The following is a 20,928-nucleotide window of genomic DNA, read 5'->3' as shown; positions in this document are numbered from 1 at the left end:
CTCCTCCTCCTTGCTCTTGGAGTCACTTACACGCATCCATCTTCCACACTTCATCCTTGGCCTGATGTGATTTGATAATGAACCAGAGCAGCGGAATCCACAGAAGCAGAATCAAGAGAAGAGCCTGCGTCACGTGCACAAAGGCAAAGTCCAAGTGCGAGCCGCGGACGGACAACCTGTGCCAGCGCTGTGCCCGCCTGGGCAAGCAGTGCGTCTATCTGGATCTGCCCGAGCGGAAGCGGAGGCGCAAAGACGACGATGGGTGAGCATTGCAAGCTCCTGTGGAATTGGGGTGAAATGCTGGCTGACCAAGTGTTGGATGATTGCTTTTGCTATAGCCGCGTTGATGCCCTTGAGAGCAGGATCGAAGAGCTCACGGCTCAGCTGAGCGCGATTCGATCCGGCCAAACCATCACAGCATCCTCCATCTCCCAGGACGAGACAACAGCGGCTACGGGCTCGTCTGCCTCCCTCCAAGAAGCAGACCACTCCGCTGCCGCAGACGGAAACGCAGACTCCTTGGACGCCGAAAGCGACGGCTACCACGGCCGGCCGCCCCCGACAACCTCCATCCTCGAAGGCATCCCCGACATCGTCGACCGCGGCTTTCTCACCACCGCCGAGGCAGAAGCCCTCATCGCCCGCTTCGCATCCAGCTTCGTCCCCAACTTCCCCTTCGTCGTCCTGCCGCCCTCGCAGAGGAGCGCCCACCACCTCCGCCGGCGCGAGCCCCTGCTCTTCCTCGCCGTCGTCTCCGCCGTCGTCCCCAGCGCGCATCCCCTCCGGAAGCTCCTCGCCGACGAGATCATGCAGCACGTCACGTCGCGCGTCGTCGCCGGCTCGGAGAGAAACCTGGGCTTGCTGCGCGCGTTGCTGGTGCTGTGCGCTTGGTATAGGTATCCCGCGCAGAGGGGCAACGTACAGCTTGTCTTGTTGATGGATCTGTGCGTGACGGTGGCGTATGATTTGGGGCTGCATCGGAAAAGGGGGGTTTTGACGATGGATGAGCAGAGGGCGCTGCTTGGGACGTATTGGGTTTCTACGAGGTGAGTTGAAGAGCCTTCCCCCCCCTTGTGAAGCCACTGGTTTTCGAGGTGAAGCTGAGTTGAGAGTTTTTGCTGATACTCATGGATGAGCTGTGGTTGTCATGTAGCTTGCCGAGGGTGATAAACAGGCCGACGGCAATGACACGAAGCAAGCGGATAGACGAGTGCTGCGACAACATGGCCAGTTCGACAGAGTATCCCTCCGACAGATGCATCCGGCCAATGATCCTCACGCAGTCATTCATATCCTCCGTTGATGCCAGTTTCAAAGGCCTCGAAGATGAAGACGGTGCGCTCCACCAAGAGTCCCTCATCAAGGTCATGGTCGGGGCCCATCTGCGGCAGTTTGACGCCCTGAAAGCAACCCTAGACGAAGAATTATCAAAATGTCCAGACTATACAGGTAAACCGTCCTCTTCAAAGTTCAAAAGCATGATATACTCACCATGCTTCATTAAGCAAACACCTTCCGCTGCACCATGCACTACGCCAACATGGCCATCCGCGACACAGCCCTCAACGACGAATCCCTCCCCTCATCCGCCGAACCATCGTTCGCAACGTCCCCCTTCCGCACGTCCCTCCTCTGGCACCTCCTCCGCCACAGCAAGGCCCTCATCGACGCCTACATCGCCATCCCCGACGCGCAGATGCCCCAAATCACCGTCTTTACGCTCGCCCAGCTGTGCGCCTCCCTCGTCATTCTCCCGCGCTCCGTATCAGCTCTCCTGAAACTCATCGCCAACAAGCACAACAACAACAATCCCACCGCCCCTTCATCATCATCATCATCATCATCATCATCATCAGCAAATCAGATCAAGATCCGAGGCGATAGCCTAAGTGAGGCCCAGGCCGTCATCGACGAGGCAGACTATCTCCACGTCGTCGCCAGACTGTATGATAAATTTCAGGTCCTCATTGAGGGGCTCTCGGCGCAGGAAAAGGGGCTGGATGTGGCGGGTACGCTATGCTGCCACATGGGCATCCTCGCGAGCTGGTATGCGCCCCGGGTCAAGGCCATTCTGGGGGTCGATCTCGTGGGGAGGAATCCGCTTGCGGATGTGAATCCCCTTCCAGCTGGGAGGGAGGATGCTGCTGCTGCCGCCGCTGCTGCTGCTACTGCTGTGAATATCGGTGTGAACGCTGCAACGGCGGCGCAGCATCTGTCGGGCCAGAATGTCGGTGGAGGTGAGTTATTGGATGAGCAGAGGGGGTTTGTGCCTGGCGCGTACTACTATGCTGGTGGTGCGGAGGATGGGGGTTATCTGTTTAACGATGAGATGTGGTCCTCTATATTGGAGAATCTTACCAGCTTTGGGTGACGGGAAATCCATGGAACACAAAAGGACGTCACTGTTGGCATATCATTGTAGGCAAATTCTTGAATAGAAAAACGTTTTCCTTCAATTTGGCTACATAGCTCATTCCCCTGAGCTATTTTGAAAGGGGGAACGCGAAACAGAAATGTCGTAAACGCCGACCCATATCGATGCTTTCCCAGCGTTTCAAAACGTGGTCATTTCAACAAGAGAACAAACAGGAAGAGAGAAAAGGAGGAGAAATCAAAAGAGGAACAGAAAAAAAAAATCTAAATCCTTCCCAAAAGTGATGTTGTCAGCTTCCCACACGCATCGCCAATAGACGACGCTGGATATCACGACTGGTCATTCGTGAACGAACAATTTTCCAAGTCCATACGCTTTCCCCTAACATCCGGGATTTGTTTTTCGCTAGTTTTACTGCCTTTCTCCGTCTTCTAGCAGCTTAGACGCTGGGGCCGGCGGCAATGACGTCGGGGGTAGCCTCGCTCTCGTACTTCTTAAAGTTCTCGCGGAAGAGCTGGCCCAGCTTGACAACCTCCTTCTGGAAGCTGTCGCCGCCGGCGGTCCAGGCCTTCTTGGGGTTCAGCAGATCGGCGGGCACGTTGGGGCAGGTCTTGGGGACCTGCAGGTTGAAGACGTCGTAGTTCTCAAACTCGACCTGGGCGAGCTCACCAGAGTGGATGGCGTCGAGGATGGCACGAGTGTACTTGAGCGGGCATCGCTTGCCGCCCTGTGCGAAGCCGGCACCGACCCAGCCAGTGTTGAGCAGCCAGGCATTGGCCTTGTGGGCCTCAATCTTGTCGGCGAGCATCCGCGCGTACTTCATGGGGTGCAGGGCCAGGAAGGGCTGGGCGAAGCAGCTGGAGAAGGTGGCCTGGGGCTCGTTGACGCCGTCCTCGGTGCCGGCCATCTTGGAGGTGTAGCCGGAGATGAAGTGGAACATGGTCTGGGCGCTGTCGAGCTTGGAGATGGGCGGCAGCACACCGCGGGCGTCGCAGGTGAGCAGGATGATGTTGGTCGGGTGGTTGTCGGTCAAGCAGGGGATCTTGGCGTTGGCAATGTACTCGATGGGGTAGGCGCAGCGCGTGTTCTCGGTCAGGGTGACGTCGTCGTAGTCCACCTCGCGGGTGACGGGGTCGAAGACGACGTTCTCGAGGATGGAGCCGAAGCGGATGGCGTTATAGATATCGGGCTCCTTCTCGGCCGACAGGCCAATGCACTTGGCGTAGCAGCCGCCCTCGATGTTGAAGACGCCGCGGTCACTCCAGCAGTGCTCGTCGTCGCCGATGAGGGCGCGGTTGGGGTCGGCAGACAGCGTGGTCTTGCCGGTGCCGGACAGGCCGAAGAAGAGGGTGACGTCGCCGTTCTTGCCCTCGTTGGCGGACGAGTGCAGAGTCAGGACGTTGTGCTTGATGGGCATCTCGTAGAAGAGCACGGTGAAGATGCCCTTCTTCATCTCGCCGGCATACTCGGTGCCCAGGATGACCATCTCCTTCTCGGCGAAGTTGATGGCCACGGACGTGGCAGAGGTCATGCCCTCGGTGTATCGGTTGGCGGGGAAGGTGCCGGCATTGTAGATGGTGTAGTCGGGGTGGAAGTGCTCGAGCTCCTCGCGGGGAGGGCGGATGAGCATGTTCCTCATGAAGAGAGCATGGTAGGCGCGCGCGCAGATAACGCGGACGCGGATCCTGTACTTTTCGTCCCAGCCGGCATAGCCATCAATAACGTAGATGCGGTTGCGGGTGTTGAGGTAGTCGACGGCGCGCTCTCGGTTGATTTTCCAGACCTGAGAGTGAGGGTGTTAGCCTATACTTTCATCTATCGCCAGTGTCACCCATCGACATGTGTGTGAGTGTGCCTCAGCTCAGGCACGGAATTGGCAAGTGACACAACATCCACCCATTCATTCATTCATTCATCCAACCAACAACTTTGCTGGTGGTAGCGCAGACACTTGCCGGAGCCCTTTCCCCAAGTCAGCTCGGGCAACCCAGGGTCCGGAGCACCTCGGATCGGATCGGAAGCGCCTGGATGGCAGCATCACGAGCCAAAGCCGCGGGTGTCGGGCGTCCTTGGGAGGCCGCTTATGGTCGGCTAGCCGATTCGGCCCAGCGGGGCCCCGGCTTTTTCTCTTTGCCCTGCATTCCTCTTCGTCGCCAGAGTGCCGACCAAGTTTGGCTATTTCGTGTTCATGCGGGGTCTGGGGGGCTGCAGTGACGCCAAGCTAGAGCTGCACCCTTGTTCATTGGACACTTCTCCGCATGCGCTTCCGATTCGACCAAGGACGAAAGGCAGGAACCCCAATTCTCTGGCTTTTGGCTCTGGCTGTCCAAGTGCGGAAGCGCAGCTGAAGGGATTCTTGTTGGAGGTGGCGGCTTGGGTTTGGGTTTGGGCTGAACAGAGCTGAATAGGAGACGCCCCCCGCTCGCGTGACCATTGACCCGAGGCAGAAGAAGGCAGATGCAGGGATTGAGACAAATGTGGGACAAGAATGAAGACGAATGCATGGGTAGAGTCGGAGCAAGGGCGACAATACAATGACGATGGAGATGACGCTCGCGGCGACGATCAGGCACTCGACTTACCTCAGGGCTCATGGGCTTGTTGACTGGTCCCCACCTGCAAAGAAGGCCTTGGTTAGCCGTGCGACGCAGAAATGAATTGCGGCGGTTTGAACGTACCAGATGTCGTTTTCTGAAGAGGGCTCCTTGACAATTCGCTTGTCCAGGGGCGAGCGGCCAGTCTTTGCGCCCGAGTAGGCAGTCAGAGCACCGCTCGAGGTGATGGCAGTGCCGCTCTCGTAGACGAGGGCATCTTCGTAGAGCGCGGCGACGGAGGGATTGGCGACCTGCAGCGGACACGGAACTTGTCAGTGAGATGTCCTTACTGTACAGGTGCAGTTGTTGGTTGGCGATGCCTATCACTTACAATGGCGACGCGGTCGTAGTCAATGTGGGCAATCTCGTGCAGTTCCTCCTCTGTTGCAGACAGACAGGTTAATAATGCCGGGTCGCAGGGCGGTGAGCCAAGGTCAGCTGCATCAAGCGCCAAGGTGGACACATACCGAGCTCGGTGTGCTCGCGGTAAGGCCTGCAGCACAATGGAGGTTAGTCACTGGTCTGTCTGCAATAACACGACAACAACCCGTCATCGATGGCATGGAGGAGCACTCACTGAACACCGCCAGGGTGCAGGGCAGTCTTGTTGACGTTGCTTGAAATCACTGCTCATGTGTTAGCCCTCCCAAGTCTTGCACGATCCCGGTTGACTTGTAGTTCAACGGCCATTGAGGGCAGCACCAAAAGGAGCGCTCATGGGAACCGACTTACTCTTGCGTAAATCTATTCCCGAGGCCTGGATCTGCGACTTGGGGCCTTTGACGGTAGGATCAATGTATGGGGAGGCAGTTCTGAAGACGGGATCCATTGGATCTTTATGTATTCCAGTCGAGCAGAGCCGGAGGGACAGGATCGGAATGTCGATGTCGTCCTTTTCGTCTTTTCGTCCTTCTTTCTCTTCGTTCCCGCTTCAGCTGCTAGAGCCAAGGACCGGGGCAGGGAAGGGGGAGGGGCGTGGCGTTTGTCACAGGATGCCGGGGTGAGGTATGGCGTCCTTGGAGTTATTCTTCTTCTTCAGGTACCGACTCGCAAGAACCAGCGTGTCGATGTACTTGCGGCAGATCAGACGGACAGAAGCTAGAGCCAAGCTGTTAGATACGAGCTGCTCCCCTCCAAAGGTGCACTAGCTAGTAGCCCTGCGATCGAACAGTCCCGACTGGCAGGATGCAGAGGCACAGGCTTCTTCCGAAGGGGCTGTGGAGCCATTGCCGGGCAGTGCGAAGCTTGACGCACGAATTTATATCGGAATGAAGACGGCCAGAAACAGGGGAAAGAGGGTGTGTGAATGGCAAAGAGACAAGCCGGGGATCTCTGTGTGGAGAAGAGGATAGGAGAGTAGAAGGGAAAGAGGGCGTGTGTGAAGCAAAGAAGAGACTTGGAGGTGGAAAGGAAGCCATGTTTCTGCCATGTAGCTTTTGTGGCGCTTGCCGTCGTCTGCGCTCGGCTCAAGCAGTTGTCCGGTAAACTGATTCAAGCACGGGACTTTTTGATCGTTTCTCAAGCAGATTTCTGTTTGGATTGGATTGCAGCACAAGGGGCGTGTGTTTCAAGGACGCAAGGGAAGCGGGAAACAAGAAGGCGTACGAAGAGAGCAAAGAAAATTGGGTAACTCACGATGCCAGCAGAGAGAGTCAGTTGAGTTGTTAGTGCGGCTTGGGTACTTTGGAGTACCTAGGTGTTAGACGGTAAATGATGGATTGATGACGGCACAAACCGCACCGCGGAATCGAATCGAGTCAGAAGACGAAGCCTTTTTGTCTTGATGCTCACGAGCCAGAGAAAGAAAAGAAGTTGATCAGGCGGGAAAAGCAGCCGTATTTAAGCTTCTCTGCTGTTCCCTCATCGTCTCGTCTCCAACGCGATGCGACTGATGTGAGAACATAGAACCAACTTTGCCCAACCACACCACCACAACGTGCATTCGATCATTAGGCAGGCAAAAACCGGGAACGACGATTGCATCTGGCTCCTTGTCGCCGTGAATACAGACAAACAGCAATCTTCTTTTCCATTTTCCCAAGCGGACTATTCCGAACCCATGCAGCAGCGCAAACTAAACGTCCAACTTGTATACATGTAATAAGCCTGGGCGATTGTCTCGACTTTCTTTGCCGGCGCGCCTCAGCGGCTAATGCGGGGCGATTACGTACGGAATGGGCGCCCGGAGAAGCGGCTTTGCCCGATGGGGAAGTGTCTGCTTTTACACATGATGCTCTTGTGGCGAATCGCCTCTGCTTTCTCTTCCACTACCCCGTACTTTCTCATGCTCTAGACCTGTTTTCTTTTTTTTTTTCTCTCTGGGCCTGGTTGTAGGGAGAAGGCATTGATCATCTTCACTCCGGGTACGAGGCCACCGACTCAAGCCGAGCTTGACAGGACGCACATACAGTAGTTGTAATCGTTGGGTAATCATGGCACTTTCTTACGGTCACGAGGCTGGCCCGTGAAATGACAGGAACAGGCCTCAAGGGAAAGATCCATGCCCGCAAGGCCTGTGGACTGGGATGTCAAAAGCAAGGAAAAGAAACGGAAGGAAAAATGCCAGCACCGTTTTCTTGCTTCTTTGCTCCCCGGCCCGGGAAAGCTTGACTCGCTTCTCCCGCTAACACATGGAGTCGTGGGTATGGGGACACGGCACTCCTGACTCTACATATGTATGTACACTCTACCATCTTTCACTTTTCACGGAACACCAAAGTATGTTATGAAAGGCAGCCGTCCGGACATTCACAACCATGATAAACCCTTGATGCTGTCCGTGCATTGAGACTCCCGGCGAAGGCGAAGGGGCAAGGGAATCGCATCCAACGGTGGAACCCAACAGGGAATTCAAAAGGGTGTGAGATGTCGTAACCGAATTTCACAGCTGGGCACGAGATCTCTCCCCTTTTTCTTTTCCTCCGCTTCAAGTTCTATCTATTGCCCGATTTCAGACCCAGTCAGTGCCTGAGCCGCAAAATAGCACGTCTAGAACCAATCACTTGACTCCTATAAGATTAGAGTCTAGGTACCAAATCCATGTTGGAGCCCAGTTCCGGCCCAGAGTCACGGTAGGTCCAGGTCCAATCCGGGGAGAATTAGAACAGACCGGCCCGGCTTTTCGCCTTGGGAGAGCCGCAGTTTTGGGCCTTTGGGCGTGCGAGTAAGGTAATCTCGCTACCCCGCGATTTTCTCGACAAACCGGAATGGCTCACGAGATTTTCGGCTGCACGTACACGCCCCCCTTGGCTTTCTTTTTGCCAAGGTACCTGAACTTCCCACGAGGAAGACGAAGAATGACATGTACTATTACTCTTTCTCCCTGCCGGCAAGATGCCCCCGTTGCTGCGGTTCCGCTCGGCACGGCATGTACTTTACACACATTTCAGGTTCATCCTCATCTCTTCAGTGCTTCCCGTTTTTCTTCTTTCGTGTGTTGCTCGTGTCTCAGTTCTGCTGCTGCTCGAGACATTCGGCACCAGATATCCGAGCCATGCTGGACGCAAATACCGTCATACGGGAGCACCATGACTCAGTCTTGACATTTCATTTCCCCTTTCTTCTCTTCATACTGCGCTTGTTTCTTCCAGAAATAAACAATAAGTGGTACATGTGCAACATCAACAAGCATTTTGCGGCATCAGACGAAACGAACCGAAAAAAGGAAAAAAAAGAGTCTCGGCCCAACGGCACCCCGTTTCCCGGTTCGTCCGATCCCGTGATTGGCTGCCCGGTCGCTGTGGTCTTTCTGTTCCGATTTCGCCCGCGACAAAAGGCAATCGAACATGTAATATTTGGACTTGTTGTAGTTGTATTGTAGGTACGTATGGTGCATCATTTGCCGGTACCTGCTCTTTTCTTGTCTGGTTATCATTTTCTAGTATTTTTGCTGTCTTGAATCGAGACGATAATCTCCGCTGTGCTAATGCCACCCCTTTGTGGTATCCATCTTGTACTCTTTTGTGTTCGCTGTGGATTGCCAGAGCTTGGCCTGAGGAATGACAGTTCGCAGCATCTAGGTGCACATGAAAGCACATGAAAGTCTCAGTATGCGTATGTGGTGGTGATATGGTGAGGCACCTACAGTCGAGTAGGTAACTGCGCAAGATATTGATTGCACGATGGCAGAAGGTAAATCATAGTATCATACTGTCATTTTCCTTGTGTGTTTTTCCTTTTCAAGTCGAATGGAGCAAGCCAGCAGCAACCTTGTCATCCCTAATAGAAAGAACTGAAGACAAAGCGCCCTCATCAGCCTCCTCTCCTCGTGGCAAACCAGACCGCAAACACGCAAAATCGCAATGCCGTCACAACAGAGAAACCACTGTTTCTTTCTTTCTTGATTCAGAATTGCTATCCATGTGCTGGAGACTCTTTTTCATCATCCAATCGATCACTTCCCCATTCAGCACCCATCGTTTCCCCGGCTCAACGCCAAGCCCACCTTGATTGGCGCCGTGACGTACCCCAAACACCGTCCATGACCGTTTTCATTGTCGCATTCAGAGAAGTGATATTTGGTATGCCGTCTTGGAATCAATTACGCCAGACTCGACACATTAGTTCTTTCTCTTCTATTCGCAGTCCCCAGTCGCAGCCTCATCGCCTCACCATCATCAACTCACAAGTCAAACAGCATCTCCTCCTCCTCCACCTACCCGGCACCGCCTCCCCATCCCTCCGAACCGAAAACCCCAACCCTCCATCCGACCCCACTCCCACGGACCCCCGAAATCCTCCTCCTCCATTTCCCATCCTCCTCCAGGTCCCTCCCCCTCCTCGAGCTGTGCCGCTCCGTCTCGCCGGCTCGGGTTCGGAAGCCTCTCCCTCTTCCCACCCCCCCGACTTTTGCGGCCTACAAACCTTACGCAAAGAAAGTCCACATGGGAAATTTCACACACACGCCCCCTTAATTCCGAATCATTTTCGTCCCTCTCAGCAATGTGTGATTTTACACACATGAACGAGTATTTCGTGACTTTGAGGTGTCATTACGAGCGGGCTGTGTTGCCCCATAGAGATCCAGGCTCCTTACTTTCTTATAAGATCTACCACGTAACTTGATAGTGAATGCTTCACCCTTGCTGACATACGGAGCAGCCCGGGATGCCCTCGCCCTTTACAACTCCAATAACAAACCAGGGACCAAACAACCACGCCTCTTCTCTCTCTGCCCAAGCATGCAGGTCCTTAGAAACACCAACCCAAACCCAAAACCAAACCCCCGCCCACACGCCCCCCTCCCTGTCCTTCCCGAATCTCACACACAACAAGCCCGTAAATGATTCCCTCTTCTCCCCTGATTCGTCCAACTCCCAACTTACACGATACGGCTCCTTTCATGTGGCTTCTCGGCCCCCGTCACCTTGTGTAAGTCAGTCAGCATTCTACTCTACTGTATATTACGGGATGTGCCGAACGTATTCTTCAGCCTTTTGGGCTTCTGCAGAGCTCGGACCGCGACCGTATCTGCTCGCATCTCCGTTCCTTCCGCCGAGTTCAGGGGCTTGAGATTAATGGTAGCTTTGGGGTGAGCGGCTGAAAGTATACCCTTTCGTGATGCTTCGCCCTATTTCATGTATTTGGTAACATTCCGACGTGCAGCTTGACGGGTCAATACGGAATGAATGCCCATATCAAAGGCGTTCTTATCTCTTACTGCTTCTCATTTCACAATTGTGCTTGCACCATTTTGGCAGACATTGTTCTTATCAAGCCCACGTCTCCCTGCCCTTGGCACAGAGTGCTACATCGGAGTCACTGCCATATCCCCCGTTTGTAACAAGAAAAAGAAATTCGTTGTCCTTTCTATGCTTGATATTCGTGGCATCATGTGGCATCTAACAAATGCTTCAGATGGCCTTGCATCCCACCCCCGACCTATATCAAATCTTCGCAGCGTGTCAACCCGCAGCCACCCGAGTCTTCGACATTGGTCCTCATGCGGGCCATGCCTTCTATACGAGCCGGTAGCTCGTCTTTTCTTGTCTTGTCCGTCTCCTTGACGCCTTGCTGGCAGAGCTTGCTCTCACGCTCGGATTCTGCACTTTTGCCCTTTTCAATGTCTTAGCCAAACCGCCTGGAGCTGACACTTTCTTGTCTTCCATCTATTTTCGTCCATCGCACCAATGCTCCTTTACTGATCCTCACTGGTAATGAGTTTGGTAATCTTGCCAATGGCAATGGTTTGTCCCTGCGTGATCTTGTTAGCACAATCGTACTGGTCTAGGACATTTGTATCTCCTTATCATACCTGGTCTCGCAGGGTGAAACGACCCATCTGTGGGTAATCCTCAAATCTCTCAACGCAAACCATACCGGCGCCTCCAGTCACCTGCAGCCTGGCAATGATGCTGTCACCCCTCTTGGCGTGTGTGGGAGGCAGCTTGCTCTTGCGGTTGGTGCCCTTCTGCAGCTTGTGCAGCAGAGCTGCAAAGGTGACTTCTTCAATGGCGGCGTGGACATGCAGCACGCAGTTGAATCCAGACGTGAGGATGCTCTTGAGCTCCAAGACTCGGATCTGGGCCTCGAACTCGGAGACGCAGTGCACCAGTCGCTTCGGCGAGCAGAGCACGAATCCGGGCAGGATATCTTCTTCTTCGATGCCCTTGAGACGCAGACGCACCTGGTCACCGCACTGCAGAATCTGCTGCTCCTCTTCCTGCTCTCCGTAGAGGGCTGCGGCCTCCACCGGCTGCTTTCGGGGCATCATGACCAGCTGCATGCCCTTCTTGATCACACCCGCCTCGATCTTGCCGTCTACCATGGTACCCAGGTCTCGGTACTTGGCGTTGATCGGCATCATGAATGGCGCGTTGACCTTGCGCTCCAATGCCTGCATGCTGTCAAGGTACTCCAGCAGTGACGGCCCCTTCCACCAAGGGGCGACTCCTTCGGGCAATCGGTCCTTGATGTTCAGGGACATCTGGGCGGCGACGGGAATGAAGTAGACATCCGTCTTCAGGTTGTACCCAGTTCCCTTCAAGAACTGCTGCAGCTTGGTCGTACACTCCTTGTAACGCTCCTCGGACCACTCCACCGTCGGGTCGTCCATCTTGTTGATGGCCACAATGAGCTTGTTGACACCCTGCGTCTTGGCAAGCATGGCGTGCTCGCGCGTCTGTCCTCCTCTTTCGAACCCGGTCTCGTACTCGCCCTTTCGCGCTGAGATGACGAGAATGCCCACATCGGCCTGCGAAGCACCTCCGATCATGCTGGGCACATATGTCTTGTGGCCTGGAGCATCCAGAATACTGTAGCGTCGCTTCTCCGTCTCGAAGAAGCCACGGCCGACCTCGACGGTCTTGCCCTTGGTTCGCTCTTCCTTGGTTAAGTCCATGACCCAAGAGAGGTACCACGATTCACGGCCCAGGTCCTTGGCCTCCTTCTTGTACTTTTCCATGGTACGCTCATCGACCATGCCGGTGGTCCAGAGGATCGAACCACCCAATGTTGACTTGCCTGCATCAACGTGTCCGATGAAAATGATGTTGACATGTTCCTTGCCGTAAATTTCCTTGAGGGTCTCGTCGTCCACATCGGCTGTTTGCGCCTTCAGAACCGCATCGACTTCGCGCTGAGCCTTCTTCTCTGCCGCGCCGGTCGGGCTGGAGCGGCTGGATGATGGGTCGGGAGACGTCCTTCCGGAGGTCTTGCCGCTGCCGGCAGCCTTGCCGGCCTTTTCACCAGTCTTCTCAATAGCCTTGACTGCGGACGCCTTCTTGCCCGCCTCCGGCTCGTCAGATGGCTCGGCCTTGGCTTCCTCCTGGGCTGGGGCGGCGGTGGTGGAGCTAATCGACAGCACCTTGGCCTTGGGCTTTGCATCGCCTCCGATGCTGAGCACCTTGGCACCTCCTTCGTTGGAGACGACGGGCTTCGGTGCGCTGGCAGCGGCCGCAGGCTTCTCGACGGGGAGCGACTTCACAGGAGCGGCCTGTGACGTATTGTTCTTGGGGGCTTGGGGAGCGGGCTGCTGGGCTCGCTGGGCCTGTTGCTGACCTTGTTGATGGAATCCCTGTTGGCCTGGCGTTGGGGAAACAGCTGTTAGCTTTCGAGAGTTAGATTCGGTGCATGGCGGCATCGACATACCGTAGTTCTGGTTGTAGCCCTGGTTGTAGCTACCGCCGTAGCCTTGATACTGGTTGTACTGGTCAAAGCCTTGGCCGGCGCCGTACTGTGGGTAGAAGCCCTGCTGCTGCCCGTAGTATTGCTGCTGCTGATATTGCTGCGCATAACCCCCGCCAAAGGCCTGGCCGGGCTGGAAGGTCTGGGCGGTTGGTTGGAACGAGGCTGCGCCGGGACGGAAGACGCCAGGCTGAGGGGCAGCGTTCATGTTGAGCTGCTGCTGGGCCTGCTGGGCCAGGTTCTCGTCCTGGGCCGCAGGATCGTCCTCCCAGGAGTTGAGGTTCGACATCGTGGGTGGCGAGGGCAAAGTCTCTGTTCTGGTCGATGAGTTGCTTGGAGGGGTCGCGCGAGAGTCGTCGTCCGCCGAGTGACGAGTTGCTCTGACTGCCAGCCGCTTAAGAATTATGATGAGCAGCGAGAGATCGGACTCCGTCGATGGACTGCGGCTGATTCTGCTCACAATCTCGAGTCTTGGGAGTTGAAAAGGCGACGGTCGAGCGTCTTCGCTGGCTTTATGGTGCAGGATGTGAAAATTCGAGCCCCACCAAGGCAGCGACATGACATCGCTAAGGTAAAGTTTGGTGCTTGCAGGATTTGTGGAGGGGCGGCTACAGTGTATCTTGGGGACATGGGACACTGTACTCCTGTGGTTGGGTTTGATCACCAGGGCAGTTGATAGTAGTGAAAGGAGGCGAGTTGATGGAGTTCCGCCTTTCATTACTTTGCACAGACTTGATGATACGAGAATATCTATTCCGCGATGCTGCTGAAGACGACCAAGGATTACCGTTTCTCTGACCCTCACGACCGCAGTTCACCTGATATCGTTCCATTGCTCTGTGTAGTTGAGCTTCAAAGTTCAACTTAGGTACATATTTGCCGTGGCCTTTAGGCAGCCTTAGGCGGGTCTGAGTCACAGATGGGTGTCTCGCACTGTATTTCTTCAAGCCCAGCGAAGGCGGTGATGCACTCCACTGGCAGTTCCATCTGCTAAACACGCTTGTATCCGATGCTATCAAAACTTGAGACTTTTCCACTCTTGATATGATGAACTCTGGCTCATTCTCATCATGATAATTCTGCACTCGCACCACAAACCGCGGCTATGGACGACTTCCTGGCAGCTGTTGGCGTGCAGGCCATGAGATACGCCATCCGGTCTGGCATCGCCTTGACCTCATCATATGCCATCGGCCAGTGCTCTCGCCTGCTAAAGGCCGTCGATGACAAGGGTCTCTATTCCGAGCTGAGGACGCTGCAGAAACTCCTCGATGGCAAGATCAAGGTATGTTATTCTTGGTACCTGTCCTGTCTCAGTTTCTCGAGCTCACCGTGTGACAGGTCATTTCTCCCGCGATTGACCTGGTGGAATTCAAGTCAGTAATGCCCCTCGCTATATGGTCCATGGTTGCGCGCATAGACGGATACTGACAGAAGCTAGATCTGGGCAAGGAAATGTCTTTCTTGAATCCGCCCTCCCTCTCGCCAAATCTCTACATCAGCAAATCGTCTCGCTGGGCCGTCGCGTGGAAGCTGCTGCCGCTGTCGAAGAGCATGGCCACCGCTCAGGGCCCAGTCCACCAAACACGGCAGCCAGCCATGAGGCGTTGCAGAAGGTGATCCAAGACCTCAAGAATCTTCTGGCCGAGATTGACCGAGATATTCCTCTCCTGCAACTGGCCATATCGGCATCTGGAGAAAGCCTGTCCACTTCTCTTCCCGCTGGAATATCTCCTTCTCGGCTGCTTCAGGCCAGTACCCTACTGATTGTCGGAGATACGCAGTTTGCACAAGATCCCAGGAAATCTGTGCAGATCGGACCTTCATTCACGCTGTCCATCTACATGCTGTTTCTGGGACATGCTTCTGTATCGTCTGCGCCTTATGACCCCAAAATGCAGCCAGGTGCTGGAAGTAACCATCATCAGGCACTCTCCGAAAGTGCAGATGCAAAGGCAAGGGTACAAAGACCAGCCTATGGACTAGGAGAGCACGATAGGAAGCCTTTGTGGCAGGAGGCGATTCATAAGGCGCGTGTACGTCTTTGTAGATCAGCTTGCACCCCAGCCATCGAGGGGAGCCCTTTCGATGGGAATAATTGCAGTAATGTTGGGCCTGATGGGCCAGTACGCTATGCCTATCACCTCGAAGTCGTCGAAGATTTGGACGACGGACGTGCTCATGAAGGGGACGTCTCGTCCCAACCGTTCAACGGCGTTTCAAAAGCCGGTATTCGAGAACTGATTCCGATCCACCAACTCTCCAAGATCTTTTACACCGACACTGGCAGGATACTCAACATGGGGGACGGAACGGAGGGGGAAAACAACCCTGTGCTGCTGCTCAAGCGAGATATCAACGCACCCCGACAGCGAAGGCCAGAGTACGACACTTTTGGCGAGATGGACGGTGCCGGCAGCGGTCAGACGCGAGAAGAAACAAACGAATATCAGCAAGCCGACGTGGATCGACAGTTGTTTGGAGAGTCCAATGGCCCTGAGAATCTCAAGGACAGCTGCGCCACTGCTCTTCCGAAACACCTCGATCCTGAATGGATCGCTTTCGAAGTATTTGAAGAGGACGACGAGCAGAGCGATGCGAGCTCAAACGCAGACCCCGATACGGAATCATCTGATGAGACTGGTGAGAGCGAAAAATCGCCAGCAAAGTCACCATCGCGTCCCCGTGCGGCCATGGACTCGAGCTTGGTGTCCCAGATCAAGAATCTCTCCGTCCAACCATCTTCACACAGTTGCCTCGCCCCGAGCGAGTCAGACAGTAAGCTTGATCGCCCTTCCCAAGATTTGACCAAGGATTCGGCAAGGGATGCGCAGGACTTCGTGTCGCGGTCTCCTTTTGGGGCCATCACCACGTCGCTCTCCCTGATCGAGATGCTTATTCGGCTGGCGGGCCTCCAAGAGTTTCAGCAGGCTTCCCACTTGTCGATTCCGGATCACATCTTGGCGTTTTTCCTGGAAGAGACGTCGACTACTGGGCTGACTGGGGAGGCGATGTGGAAGGCGAGAAGCGAGACGAAGCGGCACGTTGGGTTCGACCCCTATACTGACACGGCATGAGGAGTCTTTATACTGAGGAGTGGATAGAATAGTATAGAAAAAGTCACAGAATAGAATGAAACAAGCTGCGCATGGACTGTGATGGCCAGCTCGCGCTGAAGCTTTATCACAGACTATCATGACCCTTGTCCTGAGCTTCATCAAGACGGCTAGCCATACAACCAGAAAGCATGCCTACAGATCAAGCTGAATAACTCGGCCATGCCACAGATTGTTGGGGAGATGTGAACTTCCAATGTCGGTCTTTCCAGCCACTCAATTAGCTGCTTGTCACCTGATTGTCCGCATTTTGGGGCGCCGAGGGGTTCGACCATGTAACATGCGCTCATCGACTTCAACTGCCTTATCACAAGGCCTGTCTGCTACACCAGAAAGCCTCGCCCATCCAGAGTCCAGCTTCTGATTCTATCATGCAACTTGTGATCGACAAGAAACAGAGAGATGGCGCCCCTGATTCCTCGTTTACATCTATTTGAGATTGATGACCAGTCATGGTAAGAAGTCCTCTCCCGATGAAAACGCGACGATGCCCAGGCGCAAATTCTATTCCTTCGAGTCGATGCGTTTCAGTCTCAAGGCCTGGACCAAAGGAAAATCGATTCAAGCTAACAAGAGAGAGCCACCAGGTTCCCTGCATTCCTGCGCAGCCGCATCCAGGACTGTCTCACTCTAGCATGGAACACCAACACGCCTCTCCAGCCGCAATCACCCGCCCGCATCGCCGCCTCTGCGCTCATCCATGAACTTGGCAGCTCGCTCCCCTCTTACACTTTCATCGATTTCTGTGCCGGCGCGGGCGGACCTACGCCCGCCATCCAGCGAGCCATCAACAGCCATCTCAGCGCGCAGGGCAAGCCGGCAGTCGACTTTGTCTTGACTGATTTACACCCCAATGTCGCTGCTTGGGAGAAACTTGTTGAGAAAGACCCGCGGATCATGTTTGAGAGAGAGCCTGTGGATGCGAGCAGCGCTCCGAGTCATCTCATTCATCGAAAGGACGGGAAGAAAGTCCTGCGGCTGTTTAACTTGTCTTTCCATCACTTTGATGATGCATTGGCACGAGCTATCTTGAAAGACACGGTCAACACGAGCCATGGATTCGCCATCTTTGAGCTACAGGATCGTAGTTTCGCAAATGCGGTTACAGTCCTGATGCTGGGAGTTGCGGCCATCGCAATGGCGCCGTTGCTGGCCTGGAAGCGGAAGAGCCCAGCCATGTTCTTCTTTTCTTGGATCATGCCAGTGCTGCCTTTTGTGCTTGTGTTCGATGGACTGGTCTCCTGTCTGCGGACGAGGACGTCGGGGGAAATAGAGGCTTTGCTGCGTGGCTGCGGTGCGGACACGACTTTGTGGGAGATGAGGAGTGGAAGAAGCAAGTTCATCTGGCCCTGTGGATATCTACATTGGGTCATTTGTACACCAGTCGAAGAGATCCAAGCGTAAGCTAGATATGTACAGTGAGGATGGATGATTCTATACATACATTTATTCGAAATTCAGCGGAACCACCAGTTGACTGATCCATTGAGATTTCCCTCTGACCGCTCGCTCTTGATGGAGTGCCACCAGCCCTTTGGAATAAACAGGGCATCGCCGGCACATAATGTGACCTCTTGGATATCCATGGTCTCGGTCTCTTTGATCCCATTCCCCCAGACGGCGCCGTGCAGCAATTCTCTCTCTTCGCCCTCCATCATCTCCGTAGACCTTATCCGACTATTCCCAGACCCCCGCAGCATCATTCTCACCCGATGATACAGCTCGTTCCCCATCGCAGGAAGCATAAGTCGTACCACCTTGCTACTGCACAGCTGACAGAAGAGATTCGGGTTCGGGTCCCGGTGGAGCGGCGTGTAAGTCGGCTCGGTGCCCAGCCATATCGAGGAGCTGTAGATGTCGCCTCTTCCTACTTGGGAGAGGATGTCTGGAGTTGGTACGTCGTCTTGCAGGGGACTGGGGAGGTCTGAGAGTAGAGATTGGGCAATGTAGAGTTGTATGGGTGGATATGCTTTGTGCCGTTGAGCTTTGTTGAACTCGAGCGCTTTGATGAGCAGCTTTAACGGCGCATAGAGCTGAAAGAACTGTTGGCCACGGCAAGCTTCGGAGATGGCTGGTTGCAGACTTTCTGCTAAGCTTCGATCAAGGGCATTTTGGCTATTTGAGAGACTGTCGTGAAAATGGCCAATGGTCTCGGTTCCTCGGTTGGCAGGCTTTATCAACTCGTACGGAAACGTCCATTGGTGGTAAGGATCAAGGTATGAAGATAGACGTGATGTGCCGTTGTCGTCCTTTGCAAACCATTTCTGGAAACCTGGAAGAGTATGGGTGGGAGAGGTCGTGGTATTCGTGAACGTATAGGGTCGTTCACTCTTGAAGCTATCTTCAAATGAAAGCTCATCTGCGGCACCTTGTGTCGACAGTGTCCGGGCCTTTGCAAAAGTGGAAGTAAGAAATGATGCTTCATGCCATCTCTGGCTGAGCCGTAGGACTCTTAAGCTTTTATTCATCGTAAAAGAAAGCACAAGTTGTTGAGTCGGTAATCTGAGTGATGAGAATGAGGTTCAGGGTGAGTGAACCGTCTGATGCTCGTGATTCGAGGTTTAACACGCAGCATGCTAAAAGTATCTGCTACACGCAGCCTCCTACAATCTGCTAGCAGCTTACAGGTAGCTGCTACCCCTTCAGCTTCGAGTTTCAACAGCAGTCAAAGCTTCTTCTGTCCCTTCTGTCGGAACCGGCAGAATCTGATGCCGGTCGCGCCCCAATCCCTCTTAGTCATGCCGCCTCTTTCGTCTCTCAAACCAACACCGCCTTGTGTCTTCACGCGCGCCAGCAACTGCCAGCCTCAATGACCAACAAGCGCTCTACCTACTAGACCTGCATCCAGCCCAGCCTTATCATCACAGGCCCGCGACGAGGCTGCACCGCCCTGCCCGAGGCCGATGCCTGCGTGACATCCACCGCCCTCTTCGCGCTGATCATCCATCTGGACCTGCGAGGTATCTGCCAGTGACCCCAGTGCCCCAGCAAGCTGCCCCTGTCCCGACGCCGCCCGGCTGCCACCTCAGGTCTCGCAGCTGTCCTGCCCAGGTTACGCGCCCAGGCGCTTCAGGCCACAATTCACCCCGCCACGCGCCCGTAACAACAGCACCACAGCAGGCGCCCAGGCACTAATCCAGGCCCCTAGGCGTTCCACGTTGGGTGTCCTTCCAGCGGCTGACCATTATCGATAAGATACTCCCAGCGGACGGCGGAACCCCACCTTGGCCAGACCTTCTTGTCAACCTCGACTGAATCTGGAGCCTCAAATCTGCAGCCAGCCCTCGCCCTGTCTGCACTTCTCCAGCTCCCCTGCTGGCCATCATTGAAACCAGCTCGGTTCTGCCCTTGCTGCCGGCATCATGTCGACCTCTTCAGGGACCCCCGAGTCCTGGATCGCGAGCTTTTGCGCGCTGCCGGGCCACGAATATTTTGCTGAGGTGTCCGAGGAGTTTATAGAGGATGACTTCAACCTCACGGGTCTGCAGACGCAGGTGGCCATGTACAAAGAGGCGCTCGAGGTGCGTTGCGGAATTATTAGTCAACCTCTCTGTCAATGATGTGATGATGAACACATGTTGAATGCCGCCTTCAAATTCGTAACCCATGATTGCTAATTTGCGCGCCCCTAGATGATCCTCGACGTTGAGCCGGAGGACGACGAGGATGATGAAGAAGAGGAAGAGGACGACGACGAGAACGAATCGGGCCTGGGGGAGGCCGACCGTGCAGACTTGCGACACGGCGCAGAGCGGCGGCACCATAGCAGGATGGCCAGCGACCTGTCCGTCATCGAGTCCTCCGCCGAGATGCTGTACGGCCTCATCCACCAGCGCTTCATCTGCTCCCGGGTGGGCATCCAGCAGATGAGCGAGAAGTACGAGTTTGGCCATTTCGGCTGCTGTCCGCGGACGCACTGCGAGCAGGCACGCACCCTGCCCGTCGGCCTGTCCGACATTCCCGGCGAAGACACGGTCAAGCTCTTCTGCCCGTCCTGCCTAGACGTCTACGTTCCGCCCAACAGCCGGTTCCAGACCGTCGACGGCGCCTTCTTCGGCCGCACATTTGGCGCCCTCTTCCTCCTCACATTCCCCGAATACGACCTCACCAAACGCGGCGCAGACGTGCTGTCAACCACAAACTCCAAAGTGCCCGACGACGAGAGGATCATCAACGGCATGTACGCCAAGAACATTGCGCCGGGCCTGGGCAGAGGCCACATCTACGAGCCCAAGATATACGGGTTCAAGGTCTCAGAACGCGCACGGTCGGGCCCCAGGATGCAGTGGCTGCGAGACCGACCCGACGACATCACCGAGCTGGACGAGGCACGGCTCTACCACGAGCAAAACCCCGATTCCGACGAGGAGGGCGAGGAGTCCATGGCGGTTAACGGCCGAGCACTCGTCCGACGGCGGCTCCCTGGCAACGCTCGCCTCCGCCAGCGGCAAAATCACAGCGGTAGCCCCATGGCTATGTCCGCCAACGGTGCCGAGTCTGAGCTGTAGCGTAGCCCGACCTTGCGTAGCGAGACCTTTCGGGCCGACAAACCACGCGGGCTGAGCACGTCGCACGAGAGCGAGGCATGTTCTAGGAGATTTTCACCATACTGATGACGAGTGCCCTCTGTTCTTTCCTGTTTCTCAAAGTCAATTGCTGATTCGGATGGCCAAGGGACGGGACGAGTGGAACGCGGAGAAAGGGGGATGGATGATGGTGG

General features: G+C 55.1%; 7 protein-coding genes across 7 annotated transcripts; 4 read left to right on the top strand and 3 right to left on the bottom strand.

The window, feature by feature from the left end:
• Positions 1-77: 77 nt before the first annotated feature.
• On the top strand, positions 78-2,371 carry CCMA1212_000493 (uncharacterized protein; the record flags this gene model as incomplete). The annotated part of the gene is made up of 4 exons (XM_073697959.1): positions 78-262; positions 339-1,046; positions 1,154-1,449; positions 1,506-2,371. 4 exons carry the CDS (start codon positions 78-80, stop codon positions 2,369-2,371), a joined length of 2,055 nt encoding a protein of 684 aa, XP_073563523.1.
• Positions 2,372-2,813: 442 nt separating this feature from the next.
• CCMA1212_000492 (uncharacterized protein) lies at positions 2,814-6,195 on the bottom strand (the record flags this gene model as incomplete). The annotated part of the gene is given in 9 exon segments (XM_073697958.1): positions 2,814-4,157; positions 4,957-4,990; positions 5,053-5,219; positions 5,300-5,349; positions 5,436-5,461; positions 5,546-5,594; positions 5,701-5,897; positions 5,958-6,077; positions 6,089-6,195. The coding sequence occupies 9 exon segments, from the start codon at positions 6,193-6,195 to the stop codon at positions 2,814-2,816; spliced, it is 2,094 nt and encodes a 697-aa protein (XP_073563526.1).
• Positions 6,196-11,104: 4,909 nt separating this feature from the next.
• Positions 11,105-13,651, bottom strand: CCMA1212_000491 (Eukaryotic peptide chain release factor GTP-binding subunit; the record flags this gene model as incomplete). Its single annotated transcript, XM_073697957.1, has 3 exons — positions 11,105-11,161; positions 11,222-13,008; positions 13,057-13,651. The coding sequence occupies 3 exons, from the start codon at positions 13,649-13,651 to the stop codon at positions 11,105-11,107; spliced, it is 2,439 nt and encodes an 812-aa protein (XP_073563528.1).
• Positions 13,652-14,197: 546 nt separating this feature from the next.
• Positions 14,198-16,169, top strand: CCMA1212_000490 (Ran-specific GTPase-activating protein 30; the record flags this gene model as incomplete). Its single annotated transcript, XM_073697956.1, has 3 exons — positions 14,198-14,377; positions 14,434-14,468; positions 14,534-16,169. 3 exons carry the CDS (start codon positions 14,198-14,200, stop codon positions 16,167-16,169), a joined length of 1,851 nt encoding a protein of 616 aa, XP_073562867.1.
• Positions 16,170-16,606: 437 nt separating this feature from the next.
• On the top strand, positions 16,607-17,612 carry CCMA1212_000489 (uncharacterized protein; the record flags this gene model as incomplete). The annotated part of the gene is made up of 2 exons (XM_073697955.1): positions 16,607-16,663; positions 16,796-17,612. Exons 1-2 carry the CDS (start codon positions 16,611-16,613, stop codon positions 17,610-17,612), a joined length of 870 nt encoding a protein of 289 aa, XP_073562762.1. The 5' UTR covers positions 16,607-16,610.
• A 53-nt stretch (positions 17,613-17,665) lies between these two features.
• On the bottom strand, positions 17,666-18,676 carry CCMA1212_000488 (Lysine-specific demethylase; the record flags this gene model as incomplete). The annotated part of the gene is made up of 1 exon (XM_073697954.1): positions 17,666-18,676. One exon carries the CDS (start codon positions 18,674-18,676, stop codon positions 17,666-17,668), a length of 1,011 nt encoding a protein of 336 aa, XP_073562761.1.
• Positions 18,677-19,570: 894 nt separating this feature from the next.
• On the top strand, positions 19,571-20,716 carry CCMA1212_000487 (uncharacterized protein; the record flags this gene model as incomplete). Its single annotated transcript, XM_073697953.1, has 2 exons — positions 19,571-19,729; positions 19,841-20,716. The coding sequence occupies 2 exons, from the start codon at positions 19,571-19,573 to the stop codon at positions 20,714-20,716; spliced, it is 1,035 nt and encodes a 344-aa protein (XP_073563352.1).
• Between the last annotated feature and the right edge of the window lie 212 nt (positions 20,717-20,928).

This window comes from Trichoderma ghanense, assembly GCF_004382785.1.
Source record: "Trichoderma ghanense strain CCMA-1212 chromosome Unknown scaffold_0, whole genome shotgun sequence".
In the NCBI taxonomy this organism is placed as follows: domain Eukaryota; kingdom Fungi; phylum Ascomycota; class Sordariomycetes; order Hypocreales; family Hypocreaceae; genus Trichoderma; species Trichoderma ghanense.
This window is presented reverse-complemented; position numbering and strand designations above follow the sequence as displayed.